Raw genomic sequence first — 19031 nt, forward strand, 5'->3', positions numbered from 1 at the left:
CTTCAAAACAATGTTTGTAATGTCGTAAATAATCACTGAGCTGGACAGCTTTGTTTATGACATAAATATTTCACTGTGGATTTTTTCAAAACCCTGACTGAAAAAAATGAATGGGAGATTACTTCCGGAATCAAGGCCACTGAAAAAGTGGGCGGTCATTGTTGCGACAAGTCCCGCCTTTGACCTAATCTCTCTTTCCAATAATTGGTGGACGCTCCTTATAGACGGCCTACGATTGGGCATTTTAGAAGCCGTTCATGCAAGCCGTCCAATCATGTGAAACTTTGATTGGGTGAAGGGCGGGACTTTTTGGAAAACGGGTGGGCTTGTACAGAAGCAGCAGTGTGAGTCTGCAGGTGTCAACAACAAAATATTAAAACACACCCTCATTACCGCAAAACTTTCAAGATTTTGATTTTTCATAGTTCTAGCCAGAGAAAGGAGCAAAATGTTTAGACGAATATTACAGATGGTGAGTGAAAAAGCACACGGACACTCATTCACAGTTGAATGTGATTTGTAGCTCGTCGGGCCTGACACTGAATGATGGCCTTGTGCAAGATTGATTATTATTGACTCTTCGCTTGTGGTTTCTTAAGGACAGTCTCAAAACGAGAAGGAAAACGAGCTGTTTTGTTCATGAGAAACAGTAGATATTCTGATAATTTCATTCTGCGTAAATGTTGACATGGAGACTGAGTTGTTAGCCTGTTAGCGGGCTACATAGCTTTGCAATTACTTATTAATAAGTCGTTTTATGGTTAACGACGAGGTGTCAGCTTTGTTAATTTTGTCCAAAAGACGTGTCCTGTTGAAATAGCTGGTTGTTCTGTGATCTGTGACTCACACTAGATGATTTTTCCGTTAATTGAGGTGTTTCATGTGTCGGATCCTCTTGCTACAGTCATATAAGCTTCCCTTTTAAGCAGCAGCTGACAGCCCAGAAATCCATAATATCTGCTTAATGTTTTTGAAAGCTCTGATCTTAATGGTTTCCAGTTGTCATGCATGGGAGATGATGTACAGTTATGCCCATTTAGTTTCCAGCATCCAGCAGTTCGTCGAATCATTGAATTTTTATCATAACATGAAAAACGTGTTTACTTGAGTCATGCAACATTGGCTAAAGGACCATACGTTTTTGGTCCAGTACCAGGCAAACATTATGTGTAGTCCACCACATATATATATATATATATATATATATATATATGTGTGTATATAAATATATATGTGTGTGTGTGTGTGTGTATGTGTATGTGTATGTGTATATATGTATGTATATGTATGTATGTGTATATATATATATATATATATATATATATATATATATATATATATATATATATATATATATATATATATATTTAATCAAAACCCCAGTAATATTCTGAAATACTATTAGAATTTTAAATAACTGTTTTCTATTTTAATATAAAATGTCATTTATTCTTATGTCAGAGCAGAATTTTCAGCATCATTACTCCAGTCTTTAGTGTCACATGATCCTTAGAAATCATTTAATTATTCTGATTTTTAAATAAAATAATTGTAATATTGTTAGCATCATCAGTGTTTTGGAAATGTGTTCTGCTTAATAGTTTTTTGAAAACTGCCATTTTTTGTGATTCTTTGATGATTAGAAAATTCAAAAGTAAAGGAATTATTTAAATATAAAATATTGAAATTATAAAAATATACAGTATAAGTATCTTTAAGGTATTTGATATGTCTCTGATAAATATCTTAATGCAGCCTTGGTGAATAAAAATAGTAATACAAACTTTTAACGACTGTGTATTTTATTTTTATTAAAACAAATATATACACTACCGAGATTTTAAATATAGCTTTGATCACAGGAATAAATTACATTTTAAAATATATTCAAATAGAAAGCAGTTATTTTAAATAGTAAAAATATTTCACAATATTACTGCTTTTGCTGTGTTTTGGATTAAAGAAATGCAGGCGTGGTAAGCAAAGAGACTTCTTTAAAAAAACATTAAAAATCTTACTATTCAAAACCTTAAAAAAAAAAAAAAGCCTGCATTACCATAATGAAAATTGAGGAATGAAATGTTACTAATTGGCTTGAAAATAAAAAATCAGCCCAAAATTCCAAGGTTATATCAAAATAAAATTGTGTTAAATAAAGTTTCCTTTTCATGTTGGTTTTGAGGTGTGCCATGAATATTTCTTGGCAGGTTTTCGTGAGATCTCACGAACTCACGTTCATAATACCCTTTTAAACAACATACAGCTTTTTTTGTATAGGGAAGGCTGCTTATTTGAACATAGCCAGAGCTTTTTATCATAGAAAAATTATTTAAATAAGGTCAGTGTTATGTAGTGAGGTGTTAAAGTTATTCTCTTTCACTAGTGAAATAGGAAGCTGAGAGTGAGCTCTAATAGTGATTAAAGAGCAGTTTCCGACCACTCGGAAATCTTGTGATCTGACAGTAGACACATATGAAATGTCAAGGGCGTATCAATGTTAGAGAACGGTATTGTTTGACATCATGCTGCTCTGGGTTGCCAAGACCGAGGGAAACGTTAAACGCCCCTCTTGCTGAGTATTTTGTTTCAGCCCAATGCATGTTCTTGTATGAATGACAGCGGTTGCGAGAACATCCCAAGAAGCGAACAAAGCGATCTTTGCTTTTACACCTTGTGAATGACATGCAGTGAGCAGGCCAAACCAGCACTCAATCTTGATTGGCTTCCCAGATACCTGGTCGGCTGTGCCAGACCTGAATAGTGTGATATAATGAAACGAACTTTATCGCAGCTGATGTCTGACTCAAACCCTTTCTTTCTCTATTTTCTCTCTCCGTATCTTTATGGAAATAGACTCCTGGGAAAGGAGGCTCCCAGAGCTCGGAGTCTGAGCAGCCGTCTGCTGATATGAATAATGAGTCTTCAGAGGTAAGCCAAATTAAATTTGTAACCCTACTATATTACCAGCTAAACACCTCATTGCCTTTTTCTTTCATTTGCTAAAATGACATTGGTGTTTTATTCAAATGTTCATGCTGCCAGTTTTCCATAAAATTAAAGTGAATGGTGACCAAATGCCATTAAGCTTTAGAAATGCCAAAAAAGCACCATTAGTTATATAAGTACTTTAAAGAAGAAGTCCACTTCCATAACAAAAATGTACAGATAATGTACTCACCCCCTTGTCATACAAGATGTTCATGTCTTTTTTTTTCTTCAGCCGTAAAGAAATTATGTTTTTTTGAGTTAAACATTTCAGGATTTTTTTCCATATAATGGACTGCTATGGTGCCCCGATTTTGAACTTTTAAATGCGGCTTCAAACGATCCCAAATGCGGTTGTAAACGATCACAGCCGAGGAAGAAGGGTCTTATCTAGCAAAACGATTGGTTGTTTTCATTCAAAAATACAATTTAAATACGTTTTAATCTCAAATGTTCGTCTTGCTCTTCCTGAACTCTGTGGAAAAAAACAGTGAGACAGAGTGAGACAAGACGGGCGTTTGACATTAAAAAGTATATAAATTGTACTATTTTTATGAAAATAATTGATAGTTTCGCTAGATAAGACCCTTCTTCCTCAGCTGGGATCGTTTACAACTGCATTTGGGATCATTTGAAGCCGCATTTCAACTGCATTTTGGAAGTTCAAAATCGGGGCACCATAGAAGTCCATTATATGGAGAAAATGGAGGAAATGTTTCCCTCAAAAAACATAATTTCTTTATGGGTGAAGAAAGAAAGACATGAACATCTTGGATGACAAGGGGGTGAGTACATGTGTTATATGTGAAACTTGGTTTTGGAAGTGAATAGACTGAAATTTAAGTTGCATCTTGCACGTCTTATTCATATTTGCCTATATTTTCATGCAAAGAACATCAAAACTTGTCATACAAGGTTTTTCGTTAGTGATGCCAAATGTTATTAGTTACTGAATGTCTTTACAAATTTGAATGTATTCTTGTAACCAAAAATGAAAATTCTGTCATCATTTACAACATGTTTAAACCAAATGTGTGTTTTTGAATATGTGTGTGGCCCACAAAACCAAAATCAAATTTTTATGGAACATGATCTTTAATTAATATCCTGGAATCTGAAAAATTTACAAAAATTTTTGATTTTTAGCCATAAAAGAAAAATCGATAATTTTGACTTGTATTAATTTTGGCCGTGCTACTTAAGACTGGTTTTGTGGTCCAGGGTCATATATAAAGAGATTGTATCTCTTCATAAGACAGACTAAACTGCTTGACTCATATGAATTTGTTTTATGGTGCCTTTACTTGCATTATAACCTTTTTGGATCTTTAAAGCTTTGGTTACCTGAACTATAAATGGATGAACAAAAACCTGTCAGGTTTATTAAAAATATCTTAATTTGCATTTTCCAAGACTAAGCAAAGTCTTATGGATTTGGAACAACAATAAGAGTTTTGGGTGAACTATCCAGATTTTTTTCCCCATTATTGGTCACCATTTATTTTCATTGGGGCCATTCACACACAAACCATTTTTTCCTTAATTTGTCTATATAACATGCTAGGCCAACATATTTTGCATTATTTTGAACATGATACAACTTTCTAAAAATGTGGCAAACAAGTAGTAGTTCATCTTTTAAAAAACACTTCTCTTCTGTATTAAAATGCAAAAATGTGTTCTTGAGAATAGCTCCTTAATATAATAAAAATTGCATGAGCATCTCCTTTTGTGTTTGACACTAAAATGAGGGTGAATTAATGATCAAAGGATAATAATTTTTGGATGAACTCACCATCCTAGGTGTATATGACTTTCTTCTTTCAGACGAACGCAATCAGAGTTATATTAAAAAATGTCCTGGCTCTTTCAGGCTTTATAATGGCATTGAATGGCTGTTGAGATTTTGAAGTTCAATAAAGTGCATCCATCCATCATAAAAGTACTCCACATAGCTCTGGGGGGTAATAAAGGCCTTCTGAAGTAAATTGTTGCATTTGTATAAGGAAAATATCCATATTTAAAACTTTATAAACCTTAATTTCCAGCTTCCCCTAAATGTCGTACACACGTTTACGAGAGAGTGGATATTTTCTTAGACAAATGCATCGATTCGCTTCAGAAGGCCTTTATTAATCCTATGGAGCCGTGTGGAGTACTTTTTATGATTGATGGATGCACTTTATTTTGCTTCAAAATCTCAACAGCCATTCACTGCCATTATAAAGCTTGGAAGAGCCAGGACATTTGTTTTTATATATAACTCTGACTGTATTTGTCTAAAAGAAGAAAGGCTTGAGGGTGACTAAATAATGGGGTTATTTTCATTTTTTGGGTGAAATATCCCTTTAACTCTCCTTTTAGTAACAGACAATGATTTTAAGTTACATCTTTTTTTGATTTCATTATGGTGTTCATTTGTTTTTCCACAGGGCTTCATTTGTCCCCAGTGTATGAAGTCACATAATTCTGCTGAGGAGCTCTTCAAACATTATGAGGTGTTCCATGAGCCAGGAGACCAGCCGTCTCCCTTCAGTCCTGGCAGGTGGGCTAAAAACCCTGCTTGCTTCTTTTTCCTGTCAGAGAAACCCAGTCTCTCAGCCAGATAATCTAGCCAGCATTCTATTTTATCTTAAAGCAAACTATACTGAGACTTAAGCAACTCAGATATAATGCAATAGTCATTGTTAGTCATTATTATGAGAAGTTTATAATAAAGATTTGTGTTTTTTCTTGTTAAGGGAGGATCTATCCCTTCTTCGACAGGAAGTCCAAGATTTACAAGCTTCACTGAAGGTATTCTGCCTTTGAATCCCACCCTTCTTATCGTATCAGTCTTAGTATGCGTGAAATGTGCATTACTCATAGAACCATTACTCAATGATGTTATTTCCACTGGATATGTGTATTGGGTTTAATATTGCTGATGTGCAATTTTGTTGTGTGCTTTCAGGAGGAACGCTGGTTTTCTGAGGAATTGAAAAAAGAATTAGACAAAGTACAAGGACAACTAGCTACTAACAAAGTAAATCCTTTGAAATGCTTGGTTGTTCAAACAGGTCACAGAAGAATTTAAAAAAGTTTACACTTTTAATAATGTATATTGATTTCTGAAGGAATGTTTGCTGTGTTCTCTAATTGAATCGCTGGATGTGTATTGATTTTAGGGCTCACAGAGTGATGGTACTAGTGAAAAGTCAGGTTAGTTGAATAGTGTTTCATTCTTTAAACTTTAAAGGAATGTACTGGGTTCAATACAAGTTAAGCTCAATCAATAGCTCTGTGGCATTACATTGACTACCATATTAGCAGAGAATAGTGCATTTTTTAAAGTATATGCGCCATTTTACAGAATTGGTCCAAACTGTTGTCCCACAACCAAAAAGCATTTAAGTTTTCAAATCTGAGATGTTTACTGGTATCCTTCTATTATCTATTGAAACCCACAATAATATTTAAAATATCAGTAAGCCTAATATATATAAAATCATCATTTACTGTTGTTTTTTTGTTATTGTTGTTGTTGTTTTAAAAGTATCTTTTTAATTCTTTTAAAAAGTGAAGCTTAAAAAATTTATTTTATATTTTCTTTGTAAATTATGAAACTTTATGTAAAAATATGTAATCATTGTTTTGGTAGGTGACAAAAGTCTGTAATGTGATGTGGTCGCTACCAAAACATTACTTTATGTACTTTATATCATGTAACAGCATTTAATTTAATAAAAAATTGATATATCTAAATTTTAATTGCAAATGCTGTAAACAGAGTGTATCTTGTATTGAATCCTGGACATATTTTTATTTATTCATTTATTTTTTTAAGCATAATGGTTCATTTTGTGAAGTTGCAGTCAGTATTTCTTTCTTTCTAGAGCTCGAGATGAGGCTTAACGAATCAGAGACAGAAAAGTTCAACATCAAACAGATGAAAGACTTATTTGAACAGAAAGCTGCTCAGCTCGCAACTGAGATAGTTGGTAAGTTTGGTAGGAAAGTTCCTGACTTTTATGTTTGCGATCAAATGAAATTTGAAATGATTAAAATGTTAAAATAATGGTTTGTATACTTAACATTATAAAAAAAGGTCAGATTAAAGCCAGTTATTTAAGTTGAATTTAATTTAATTTAATTTAGTTCAATTACACTGACCAAAAATTATTAACGCAACACTTTTGTTTTTGCCCCCAACTTTCATGAGCTGAACTCTTTTTTTTATATGTACACAAAAGGCCTATTTCTCTCAAATATAGTTCACAAATCTGTCTAAATCTGTGTTAGTGAGCACTTCTCCTTTGCCGAGATAATCCATCCACCTCACAGGTGTGGCATATCAAGATGCTGATTAGACAGCATGATTATTGCACAGGTGTGCCTTAGGCTTCCACAATAAAAGGCCACTCTAAAATATGCAGTTTTATCACACAGCACAGTGCCACAGATGTTGCAAGTTTTGAGAAATGTGCAATTGGCATGCTGACTGGAGGAATGTCCACCAGAGCTGTTGCCCGTGAATTGAATGTTCATTTGTCTACCATAAGCCGTCTCCAAAGGCGTTTCAGAGAATTTGGCAGTACATCCTACCGGCTTCACAACCACCGACAACGGGTAACCACACCAGCCCAGGACCTCCACATCCAGCATTTTCACCTCCAAGATGAGACGTCTGAGACCAGCCACCCGGACAGCTGCTGCAAAAAACGGTTTGCATAACCAAAGAATTTCTGCACAAACTGTCAGAAACCATCTCAGGGAAGCTCATCTACATGCTCGTCGTCCTCATCAGGGTCTCGACCTGACTGCAGTTAGTTGTCGTAACTGACTTGAGTGGGCAAATGCTCACATTCGATGGTGTCTGGCACTTTGGAGAGGTTTTCTCTTCACAGATGTATCCCGATTTTCACTGTACAGGGCAGATGGCTGACAGCGTGTATGGCGTCGTGTGGGTGAGCGGTTTGCTGATGTCAACATTGTGGATCGAGTGGCCCATGGTGGCGGTGGGGTTATGGTATGGGCATATGGTGCATTTTATTGATGTCATTTTGAATGCACAGAGATACTGTGATGAGATCCTGAGGCCCATTGTTGTGCTTTTCATCCACGACCATCACCTCATGTTGCAGCATGATAATGCACAGCCCCATGTTGCAAGGATCTGTACACAGTTCCTGGAAGCTGAAAACATCCCAGTTCTTGCATGGCCAGCACACTCACCGGATATGTCACCCATTGAGCATGTTTGGGATGCTCTGGATCGGCGTATACGACAGCGTGTTCCAGTTCCTGCCAGTATCCAGCAACTTCGCACAGTCATTAAAGAGGAATGGACCAACATTCCACAGGCCACAATCAACAACGTGATCAACTCTATGCGAAGATGTGTTACACTGCGTGAGGCAAATGGTAATCACACCAGATACTGACTGGTTTCGGACGCCCCTGGACCCCCCCCAATACAGTAAAACTGCACATTTTAGAGTGGCCTTTTATTGTGGCCAGCCTAAGGCACGCTTGTGCAGTAATCATGCTGTCTAATCAGCATCTTAATATGCCACACCTGTGAGGTAAATGGATTATCTCGGCAAAGGAGAAGTGTTCACTAACACAGATTTAGACAGATTTGTGAACAATATTTCAGAGAAATAGGCTTTTTGTGTATCTTTGATCTTTGAGTTCAGGCGGTGTGAGTACTACCATCCCTCCAAGTTTCAAGTCTCTACAACTTATGATCTGCATGATCAGTTTTATGGGGAGATCGTTGATCCATAACCATGTAATTCTAGCAATTACAATAGGATTTCAGTGCTACGCACTTGAACCCCTACTTAAAATTAAATAAAACGTGAGTCAATTTAAAATGAGCGTGTGTTTCATATCCCAGACATCAAATCTCGTTATGATGAGGAGAAAAGCATGAGAGAAGCGTTGGAGCAAAGGCTGGCCAATCTAAACCAAGATCTGCAGAAAGAGAAACAGGAAAAGGAGAAACTGACGGCAGAGCTGGTAATGTCACATTTCTTGTCTCATGATAATTAATGAGTTTGCATCCTCTCAGCTGCTGCTGCCCATACCTCATCAACCTCTTTACCTCATCAATCTGTCCCGGCTTAATCCTGTCTGTCATTGGCTCTCGTCCAGCTCCAGAGGCCTGGAGTGGAAGACGTGGAGGTGTTGAAGAAAGAGCTGGTGCAGGTGCAGACGCTCATGGACAACATGACCCGTGAGAGGGAGGAGGAGTCCGAGCGCCTCAAGAGCCAATACGAACAGCTGCAGGCCAACTTCACTACCTCAGAGGTGAGCTCAAACCTGCTCTGACCTTCTTTGCACTGTATAACTGACGTAAGGACAGAGTTACCATGATGCTTTGCTTTATAAACAGTCGATCTCTGCTGTTTGTTCGGAAAATGTAAGTATTGATAGAAGCGGAAAACTATGGAGACTCATGCCAGAATCAATAACTCGTGAAGGCAGAGATAATGAAAGGTCATTTTGAGACAGTGACAAGCAGATGACCTTTGAATGGGTGCACCAGTGACGTCACATTGTCTGTTGAAGTAAACCAAGATTGTGAACAACTGCAGATTGCTAGCTTGGTAATGCACCCAACAACTATGAAGGCATTAAAATGCACAAACTATGTTATACTGTAAGTTCCAATCATAATGTCATACCCGAACGTGTTTGTCAAACAAGGGTCACACTGACTGTCCTCTCCAACAGATTCCAGAGGTTAACCATTAACCCACTGGCGGGGCTCCCACCTCTGAGTGCTTCCTGTAAACATGCCTGTAATCGCCTGCACTTCTGACCTAAAAGTTGCTTCTCATTATATAAGGTTCCACAAACGCAGAATAGTTCGTTACAAACAGGTCACTTGAGTGTACTTTTATCCAGATATTTTGCTTTGACTTTAGTAGGTGTACGTAATACAAAGGCTGCCATCTAGTGACGGTATAAGGAAATGTTAAGGTTGCTGACATCATTCTTTACAATGATAGCCTCTATAGATCCATTAGATTATAGTGTGTCTGTTCCAGACCCTAGAGAGCTGTCTAGTAAAGCAATCATATGCAGCCTAATAAGTGGGTTGCATGTGAGATCCTCACATGAATTACACACAAATTAAATGTTTTTTCAATATATTTAGTACTAAATAATATAGTTATACTACAGTTCAAAAGTCTCCTATGCTCACCAAGGATGCATTCTTTTATAACAGTGTTTTAGTGCCATATTTCACAATATTCGTAATATTTTGTCATTTTGACTTTATTCTCAAAATATTTTGATTTTATTCTTGTAATTTCAACTTTGTTCTCAAAATATTTAGACTTTTTTTTACTTGTAATTTCGACTTTATTCTAGAAATATTTACACTTTATTCTTGTAATTTCGACTTTATTCTTGTATTGCTACAACTTTATTCTCATAATTTTTACTTTTTTCTTAAAATATTTTGACTTTATTCTCAATTTTATTCTCAAAATCTTGTAAATTAAATTTTATTCTTTAAATATTTTGACTTCATTCTTGTAATAGCGTTTTTTCTCTTTTTTTTTTTTACTATTCTCACAATATTTACTTTATTCTCGAAATGCTTTCTTTATTCTCGTAATTTCGACTATTCTCAACTTTTCAACTTAATTTTTTTATTGCTACAGATTTTGATTTTTTTCTAAATATTTTGACTTTATTCTCGAAATATTTCGACTTTATTTTTGTAATTTTTACTTTATATTCAAAACATTTTGACTTTATTCTCATAATTTTGACTATTCTCTAAATATTTCATCTTTATTCTCGTTTAATTTAGACTTTATTTTCTTATTGCTACAACTTCATTCTCGTAATCTTAATTTTTTTTCTCAGTGTTTTGACTTTTCTAAATATTTTGACTTCATTCTCATAATTTCAATTTTATTCTCAAAACATTTTGACTTTATTCTTGTAATTTTTACTTTTTCACTAAATATTTCAACTTTATTCTCATAATTTAGATTTTTTTATCAAAATATTCTCTAAATATTTTGACTTTATTCTCATAATTAAAATTTTATTCTCAAAACATTTGGACTTTATTCTCAAAATATTTCTAGATTTCTTGTAATTTCGACTTTATTCATGAAATATTTTGACTTAATAATTAAGACTTCATTCTCAAAACGTTTTGACTTTATTCTTGTATTGCTCTGACTTTATTCTTGTAATTTTGACTTTTTTCTCAAAATATTACCACTTTAATCTCGTAATCGAAGATTTTTTTTTTTCTTTTTTTATCTTGGCACTAAAACTCTGTTGTATTTTTTTGGTCAAAAATACAGTAAAACAGTAATATTCTGAAATATTATTACAACATAAAATAAATGTTTTAATACATTTTCAAATGTAATTTATTCCTGAGATGATCATTTTCAGCAGCCATTACTCAGATCTTCAGTGTCACATGATCCTTCCTTTAGAAATAATCCTAAAATGCTGATTAGGCCTCAAACATTTCTAATTATCAATGCTAAAACACTTTTAACCTTTTTTGTGGAAACTGTGATTTCAGGATTCTCTGAATAGAGATCAGCTTTTATTTGGGGGGAAAATTATAACAATGCTAAAACCTCGACTTTTTTGTTTTACTTTTAATCAATTTAATGTGTCCTTGTTGAATAAAAGTATTCATTTCTTAAAAAACGAAATCGTACTCACCCCAGACTTTTACACAATAGTGTGTATTTACTATATTTATCATCACAAGCATGCCTAAAATACCTTCTAGGTAGGCAGCTCACCAGGGTTTGAAACACAGCCAGTGTTTTGCCCCAGAGTGCTTGTCATAACCTGTAGACGCAGTGTATTGGCACCTCTGTCTCTGTACTGTGTGTCCTGTCTCACCTCACTGGTCTGTGTTTGTGTGTCCTTCTCCCTCGTTCGCCCTTCACCTAACTCTGCACCTGCTTTGCTTGCTCTTGGAGATTCGTAAACTGGAGGTAACAATTTCTCCTCTTGAATGCCTCAGTGTCTTTCATAATTCTTGCTGAATGCCCTTTTTGTCTTTAGAAAATTAAAGTTAGCCTATTAGACATTACGCAACATTTAAATAGTCTTTCATAGTGTCTGTCTTCTGTTTATGTTCTTCATGTCTTCAATGTTCATTTCAGTTTCATCCAATGAAAATTCATTATACGTTATAATTTTGCAATGTGCAAAAATATCAGATTTTACCCGGAGTAGACGGCATATTAAAATTGACGGGAGCATAAATGACACTGTGAGGGAAGGAAGTACCATCTTTAAGTGTTTAAACCCACAAAACACTTACAGAATTTGAATGACCATCCAGGGGTTTACAATATGAACTTTTCAGTAGCATTTGTGAGTAAATTTTACAGTAAAATAAACAACAATACAACATAACAGGCTGTACTTCTGTCCCTCACAGCTTGTTTTCTTCACAAATGTTACAGGCCATGCTTTGACTAGACTTGTTTGCTTTGGCGCTCTCACATTTGCATGCTTGTTTGTAGACAACGATTGCTCAGTTGAAGGCAGAACTGGAGAAGGGACCTCAGGAGGCAGCAGTCTACACCCAGCAAATCCACCAATTACAGAGCAGCCTGAACAACCACCAACAGCAGACCCAGGTAACACTCACACACACAGACAGATGGAAATACGTTGTGTCTAGAGTTACTGGACCACCCTAAGCAACAAGGCATGTGCTGTATGCTCACAGCAAATCCAGCTGTATATTTTAATGGCCTACTTTACAGCTTCACAGAACACACGCCAGTGCTGGCTATGTTAAGACCCACTTCCAAATATAAGTTTACTGTACCGCCATTTACAAGCGTCACCAGCTGGCTTTCAGGAAACGGCCCAACACATTTCATAGGAAGCTTTTCGGGCTGCTGGCCCCATGTGTCCAGTCCAAAGTCGCCCCATTGACCTGTCAGCACACCGTGTGTTTTGATTGGCCATTAAAGAGTGTTGACATACACATCACAGATGCTGTGTAATTAAAGCAGCAGGGAGTGATTCGTCTCGTGCCTGTTGTGGCAGTCAGAGCGATATACGGCCGTAGCTAATGACCCACAACTCTCTAGTCCATTGTTCAAGTTGTCAGAACAGGATTAGGAGATCAGACTCCAAAGGCGGGCTGGCTTTTGAAAAATGTGGACAATGGTACTGATGGGAAGTGAAATAGGGGCGACTAACGGGTCGTTAATAGAACCATCCCTGTGAAGTGTCCTGTGGGATAAATATAAACAATAATTTCAAGTTTAAAAGGAAGATACATTCAGAGAAAAGGTATCAGAAAGTAAGTTATTGTCTCAAATAGTCTATAATAAAGAAAACATAACAAATACACTACCAGTCAAAAGTTTTTGAACAGTAAGATTTTAAATGTTTTTTAAAGACGTCTTTTCTGCTCACCAAGCCTGCATTTATTTAATTCAAAGTACAGCAAAATCAGTAAAATTTTTAAATATTTTTACTATTTAAAATAGCTGTTTTCTATTTGAATATATATTTTAAAATGTAATTTATTTCTGTGATCAAAGCCACATTTTCAGCATCATTACTCCAGTCTTCACTGCCACATGATCCTTCAGAAATCATTCTAATATGCTGATTTGCTGTTCAAGAAACATTTATTATTATTATTATTATTAGCAATATTTAACACAGTTAAGTACATTTTTTCAGGATTTTTGATCCAGTAATCATAATTTATCTGAAATGTCATACACTATACCATTCAAAAGCTTGTGTATATATATATATATATATATATATATATATATATACACACACACATATATATATATATATATATATATATAAATATAAATATAAATATTTGGGAAATAAATTTTAGAAGTTAATACTTTTTAAATTGATCAAAAGTGATGACAGGCATTTTTAATGTTACAAGAGTTCTATTTCACATAAATGCTGTTCTTCTGAACTTTCTATTCATCAAAGAAACCTGAAAAAAATCTTATCAGCTGTTTTCAACATAGTAAAAATAATAATGTAATGTTTTTTGAGCAGCAAATCAAAATATTAGAATGGATTTTGAAGGATCATGTGACTGAAGTAATGATGCTAAAATTTCAGCTTTGAAATCACAGGAATAAATTACATTTTAAAATATATTCAAATAGAAACAGTTATTTTAAATATTAAAAATATTTCAAAATTTTACTGTTTTTGCTGTGCTTTGGTTCAAATAAATGCAGGCTTGGTGAACATAAGAGACTTAAAAAAAACATTACAAATCTTACTGTTCAAATACTTTTGACTGGACTGGTACTGTATATTTTATTTACATTATTTATTTTTAATAATTAAGACATTTTCCAGTCCCCTTGGAAGTTTTGGATGAACTGTCCCTTTAAGACTCTTTTGTACACTTGAAGGACCAAATAGAAAAGGGTTGAATGCAAGAAGACACTGTTACCAGCAGCACACATCCAAATGCAACCTTATCTACCTTGCCCTTTTTATAGCTGTCACAGGCAAAGGTCACAACACAATTGCCCTGCCCTGCCCTAATAAAACTCTGCCCTCGTAAGAGAGATCCCTGAGATATTTGTCAGCATGCCATAACACTGTTATGTGGCATCTCATTGGATGTTGATGCTCTGTACAGTGTGTATAGGCTGGTCCGTAGAATGCGTTATCATTAATTGTCATAATAAGACGTTAAATTTTGTATGAATGAGTTGTCATTTTACTCAGACATAATAAAAACTGATTGGCAATAAATGTCTAATCGTTCTGCCACTCCTCAGCTTTTGTCAGAGAAGTTATCTCGTAAGGAGAAGGAGAGTCAGGAATTCGAGGAGCGTCTGGGTCAGGAGCAGGCCTCTAAGAAGAGTCTTCAGGCTAGTCTGCACCAGAAAGACCTGGAGCTCCAGGAGAGCCAAGCCCGGGTGTCGTCGGGAGAGGCAGCTCTGAGTCGGGCCCAGGCTGAATTGACCGAACGTGGGGAGGAGGCCGCACGACTAAAACGGGAGCTCAGCGAGCTGGAAAAGACCCACCAGGAGTTGAAGGCCGAGAGGAAGCAACTTCAACAGCAGAGAGAAGATAAAGAAAATCAGGGCCTGCAGCAGCAAAGTGAGATCAGCCAGGTCAGTAAAAAAATGCACAGTACTGTAACAACCATCCATCCAGTAGGAATCAGAATTAATTACATCCACCCTTTAGTTCAGAATTAAATTAATCAGGGTTAGAATCAGAATCAAATCCAGCCATTCTTTAGATCAGAATCAAAGCCAACCATCCTGTAGTTCAGAATCAAATTCAAGTTAGTATCACAATCATGTCCATATATCCTTATGTTCAGAATGAAATCAGTCCGTCCTTTAGTTCAGAATCAGATTCATTCACCCTCTAGCTGAGAATCAATTTCAGCAGAGTTAGAATCGGAACCAGATCCGTCAATCCTTTAGTTCACAGTCAAATCCATCCTCCCTTGAGTTCAGAATCAAATTCATCCATCCTTTAGTTCACAATCAAATCTGTCCATCCTTTAATTTAGAATCAAATTCATCTATCTCAAATCAGAATCAAATCCATCCGTACTTTAGTTCACGTTCAGTTCCAGCAATACTTTAGTTCAGAATCAAATTTATCAGGTTAAGAATCAGAATCAAATTTGACCATCCTTTAGTGTAGAATCAATTTCGTCAAGTTAAAATCTGAATCAAATCAATGCATCTTTTAGTTCAGAATCAATTTCATCAAGTTAGAATCAGAATCAAATTTGACCATCCTTTAGTTCAGAATCAAATTTATCAGGTTTAGAATCAGAATCAAATTTGACCATCCTTTAGTTCAGAATCAAATTCATCAGGTTTAGAATCAGAATCATATCTGACCATTCTTTAGTTTAGAATCAATTTTGTCAAGTTAAAATCAGAATCAAATCTATGCATCCTTTAGTTCAGAATCTATTTCATCAAGTTAGAATCAGAATCAAATCCAGCCATCCTTTTGTTCAGAATCAAATTGGTTCTTCCTTTAGTTAATCAAATTCATCAGGTTTAGAATCAGAATCAAATTTGACCATCCTTTAGTTCAGAATCAAATTCATCAGGTTTAGAATCAGAATCAAATTTGACCATCCTTTAGTGTAGAATCAATTTCGTCAAGTTAAAATCAGAATCAAATCTATGCATCCTTTAGTTCAGAATCTATTTCATCAAGTTAGAATCAGAATCAAATCCAGCCATCCTTTTGTTCAGAATCAAATTGGTTCTTCCTTTAGTTAATCAAATTCATCAGGTTTAGAATCAGAATCAAATTTGACCATCCTTTAGTTCAGAATCAAATTCATCAGGTTTAGAATCAGAATCAAATTTGACCATCCTTTAGTTCAGAATCAAATTCATCAAGTTAGAATCAGTATCAAATTTGACCATCCTTTAATTCAGAATCAAATTCATCAGGTTTAGAATCAGAATCAAATTTGACCATCCTTTAGTTCAGAATCAAATTCATCAGGTTTAGAATCAGAATCAAATTTGACCATCCTTTAGTTCAGAATCAAATTCATCAGGTTTAGAATCAGAATCATATCTGACCATTCTTTAGTTTAGAATCAGTTTTGTCAAGGTAAAATCAGAATCAAATCTATGCATCCTTTAGTTCAGAATCTATTTCATCAAGTTAGAATCAGAATCAAATCCAGCCATCCTTTTGTTCAGAATCAAATCGGTTCTTCCTTTAGTTAATCAAATTCATCAGGTTTAGAATCAGAATAAAATTTGACCATCCTTTAGTTCAGAATCAAATTCATCAGGTTAGAATCAGAATCAAACCAGTTCATCCTTTAGTTCAGAATTAAATTCATTAGGTTAGAATCAGAGTCAAGTCTGACCATCCTTTAGTTCATAATCAAAGTCATCAGGTTAGAATAAGAATCAAATCTGACCACCCTTTAATTCAGAATCAGTTTTATCAGGTTTGAATTAGAATCAAATCTGACCATCCTTTCATTCAGAATCAGTTTCAAGTTAGAATCAGAATCAATCTGACCATCCTTTAGTTCAGAATCATATTCATTCGGTTAGAATCTGAATCAAATCTGATCACCCTTTAATTCAGAATTAGTTTTATCAGGTTAGAATCAGAATCAAATTTGACCATCCTTTGTTCAAAATCAAGTTCATCAGGTTTTATAATCAGAATCAAATCTGACCATCCTTTAGTTCAGAATCATTTTCATCAAGTTATAATCAGAATCAATCTGACCAATCCTTTAGATTAGAATCAAATTTATCAGGTTAGAATCAAATCTAAAAATCCTTCAGTTCAGAATCAAATTCAAGTTAGAATCAGAATCAAATCCATACATCCTTAAGTTCAGAATCAAATAAATTAGTTAGAATCACAATCAATCTGACCATCCTTTAGTTCAGAATCAGTTTAATCAAGTTAGAATCAGAATCAAGTCCATACGTCCTTTAGTGCAGAATCAAATTCATCCATTTAGAATCAGAATCAAAATCCTCAGAATCAAATTCACCCATCCTGAATCAAACCTATAGATCCATTACACATTTGTACTTGTATTGTAATCAGGCTCTCATACTTCCATCCTCTCTAGCTGCATGCGAAGCTGCTGGAAACAGAGCGTCAGTTGGGGGAGCTGCAGGGCCGGCTAAAAGAGCAAAGACAACTCTCAGGAGAGAAACTCAAAGATCGGGAACAGCAGGTGGCAGACCTGCAACTTAAACTCTCCCGCTTGGAGGAACAGGTAAAGACAAAAAATGGCTTATAAGTACAAATTTTACAGCCCTGCACATACAAGCAGGAAGATGTGAACCACATGAATTCAGTAAAGCACACTGAGGGTAGTTACAGCAGTAATCAGCGTGATAATTGTTAATGTGTGTTTACATGCAAAACCCAGACCAAATAATTATTACTGTGGTGGACTCGAGTATCTTGTTTTCACTTTGAACCACTGCACTTGTCTCTCTTTTTTTCTCACTGTGACTAATTATATGTGTGCAGTTAAAGGAGAGCTCTACCAAGTCTACTGACCTGCAGCATCAGCTGGACAAATCCAAACAGCAGCACCAAGAACTACAAACACTTCAACAGAGCACTAATGGGAAACTTAGAGAAGCACAGGTAAACATAACTATAGCATCTCATTATAAGTTCCATTAATGAAATTTTCTAGAAAAAAAACAAACTATAAACTAAATATTTGGTTTGACCTATGCAGAACGACCTGGAGCAGGTGTTGCGTCAGATCGGGGACAAGGACCAGAAGATCCAGAATCTTGAAGCTCTGCTCCAGAAGAGCAAGGACAGTGTTAGCCAGCTGGAGGCAGAGAGAGAGGATCTGTGTGCTAAGATCCAGGCTGGTGAAGGAGAAGCAGCTGTGCTGAACCAACTAAAAGAGAAAAATCACTCACTACAGGAACAGGTACTAGACACTAAACTAGTGTGACTATACAGTCCGACTCTTTGAACAGGCCAGGTGCTTACTCTAGTTTTCCACCCATGTGTTAATTTAGATTACGCAGCTTACTGACAAGCTCAAGAACCAGTCAGAGAGCCACAAACAGGCTCAGGACAACCTTCACGAGCAGGTGCAGGAGCAGAAGACCCACTTGCGCTCGGCACAAGACCGCTGCCAGGGCCTAGAGACCACCGTCTCTGAACTTACCACACAGCTCACAGAAAGCAAAGAGAAGATTGCCCAGCTAGACACACAGGTACTTGTATTGTAATTGTTCATTATTATTTAAAATAATAATTAATGCAAAGTTTGATTATAAAAATTATGTATTGTTCTGCCCAGTTGCTATTGTTTACTAAAACTATTACAATTAATGAAAAATATTCTTAATTATTTTTAAGCTGAAATTAAATAAAATCAATGGCGTCCAAAAGTCTGGGATCAGTCAGATTTGTAATGTTTTTTAAAGAAGTCTTTTCTGCTCATCAAGGCTTTTTATTTGATTAAAAATACAGAAAAAAATTTATTATGGTGAAATATTTTTGCAATTTAAAATTGTGGTTTTCTATTT

The 19031-nt window shown here is 35.4% G+C and overlaps 1 protein-coding gene across 2 annotated transcripts in view; it reads left to right on the top strand.

The window, feature by feature from the left end:
- Positions 1 to 311: 311 nt before the first annotated feature.
- The window catches only part of eea1 (early endosome antigen 1), a 32076-nt gene continuing 13356 nt past the window's right edge, over positions 312 to 19031 (top strand). Inside the window, exons 1-16 of one of the 2 annotated variants that reach the window (XM_051134907.1) lie at positions 312 to 472; positions 2854 to 2928; positions 5418 to 5530; positions 5727 to 5781; positions 5939 to 6010; positions 6153 to 6186; positions 6861 to 6965; positions 8867 to 8988; positions 9124 to 9279; positions 11949 to 11963; positions 12501 to 12617; positions 14775 to 15113; positions 17594 to 17743; positions 18004 to 18123; positions 18221 to 18424; positions 18516 to 18716. In XM_051134907.1, coding sequence (XP_050990864.1) covers positions 449 to 472; positions 2854 to 2928; positions 5418 to 5530; positions 5727 to 5781; positions 5939 to 6010; positions 6153 to 6186; positions 6861 to 6965; positions 8867 to 8988; positions 9124 to 9279; positions 11949 to 11963; positions 12501 to 12617; positions 14775 to 15113; positions 17594 to 17743; positions 18004 to 18123; positions 18221 to 18424; positions 18516 to 18716 — 1902 coding nt within the window. In that variant the 5' untranslated portion in view covers positions 312 to 448. The remainder of the gene's footprint in view (positions 473 to 2853; positions 2929 to 5417; positions 5531 to 5726; positions 5782 to 5938; positions 6011 to 6152; positions 6187 to 6860; positions 6966 to 8866; positions 8989 to 9123; positions 9280 to 11948; positions 11964 to 12500; positions 12618 to 14774; positions 15114 to 17593; positions 17744 to 18003; positions 18124 to 18220; positions 18425 to 18515; positions 18717 to 19031) is intronic. The other variant, XM_051134908.1, reaches the window with a different exon arrangement.

Source organism: Labeo rohita, chromosome 18 (assembly GCF_022985175.1).
Source record: "Labeo rohita strain BAU-BD-2019 chromosome 18, IGBB_LRoh.1.0, whole genome shotgun sequence".
Lineage (NCBI taxonomy): Eukaryota > Metazoa > Chordata > Actinopteri > Cypriniformes > Cyprinidae > Labeo > Labeo rohita.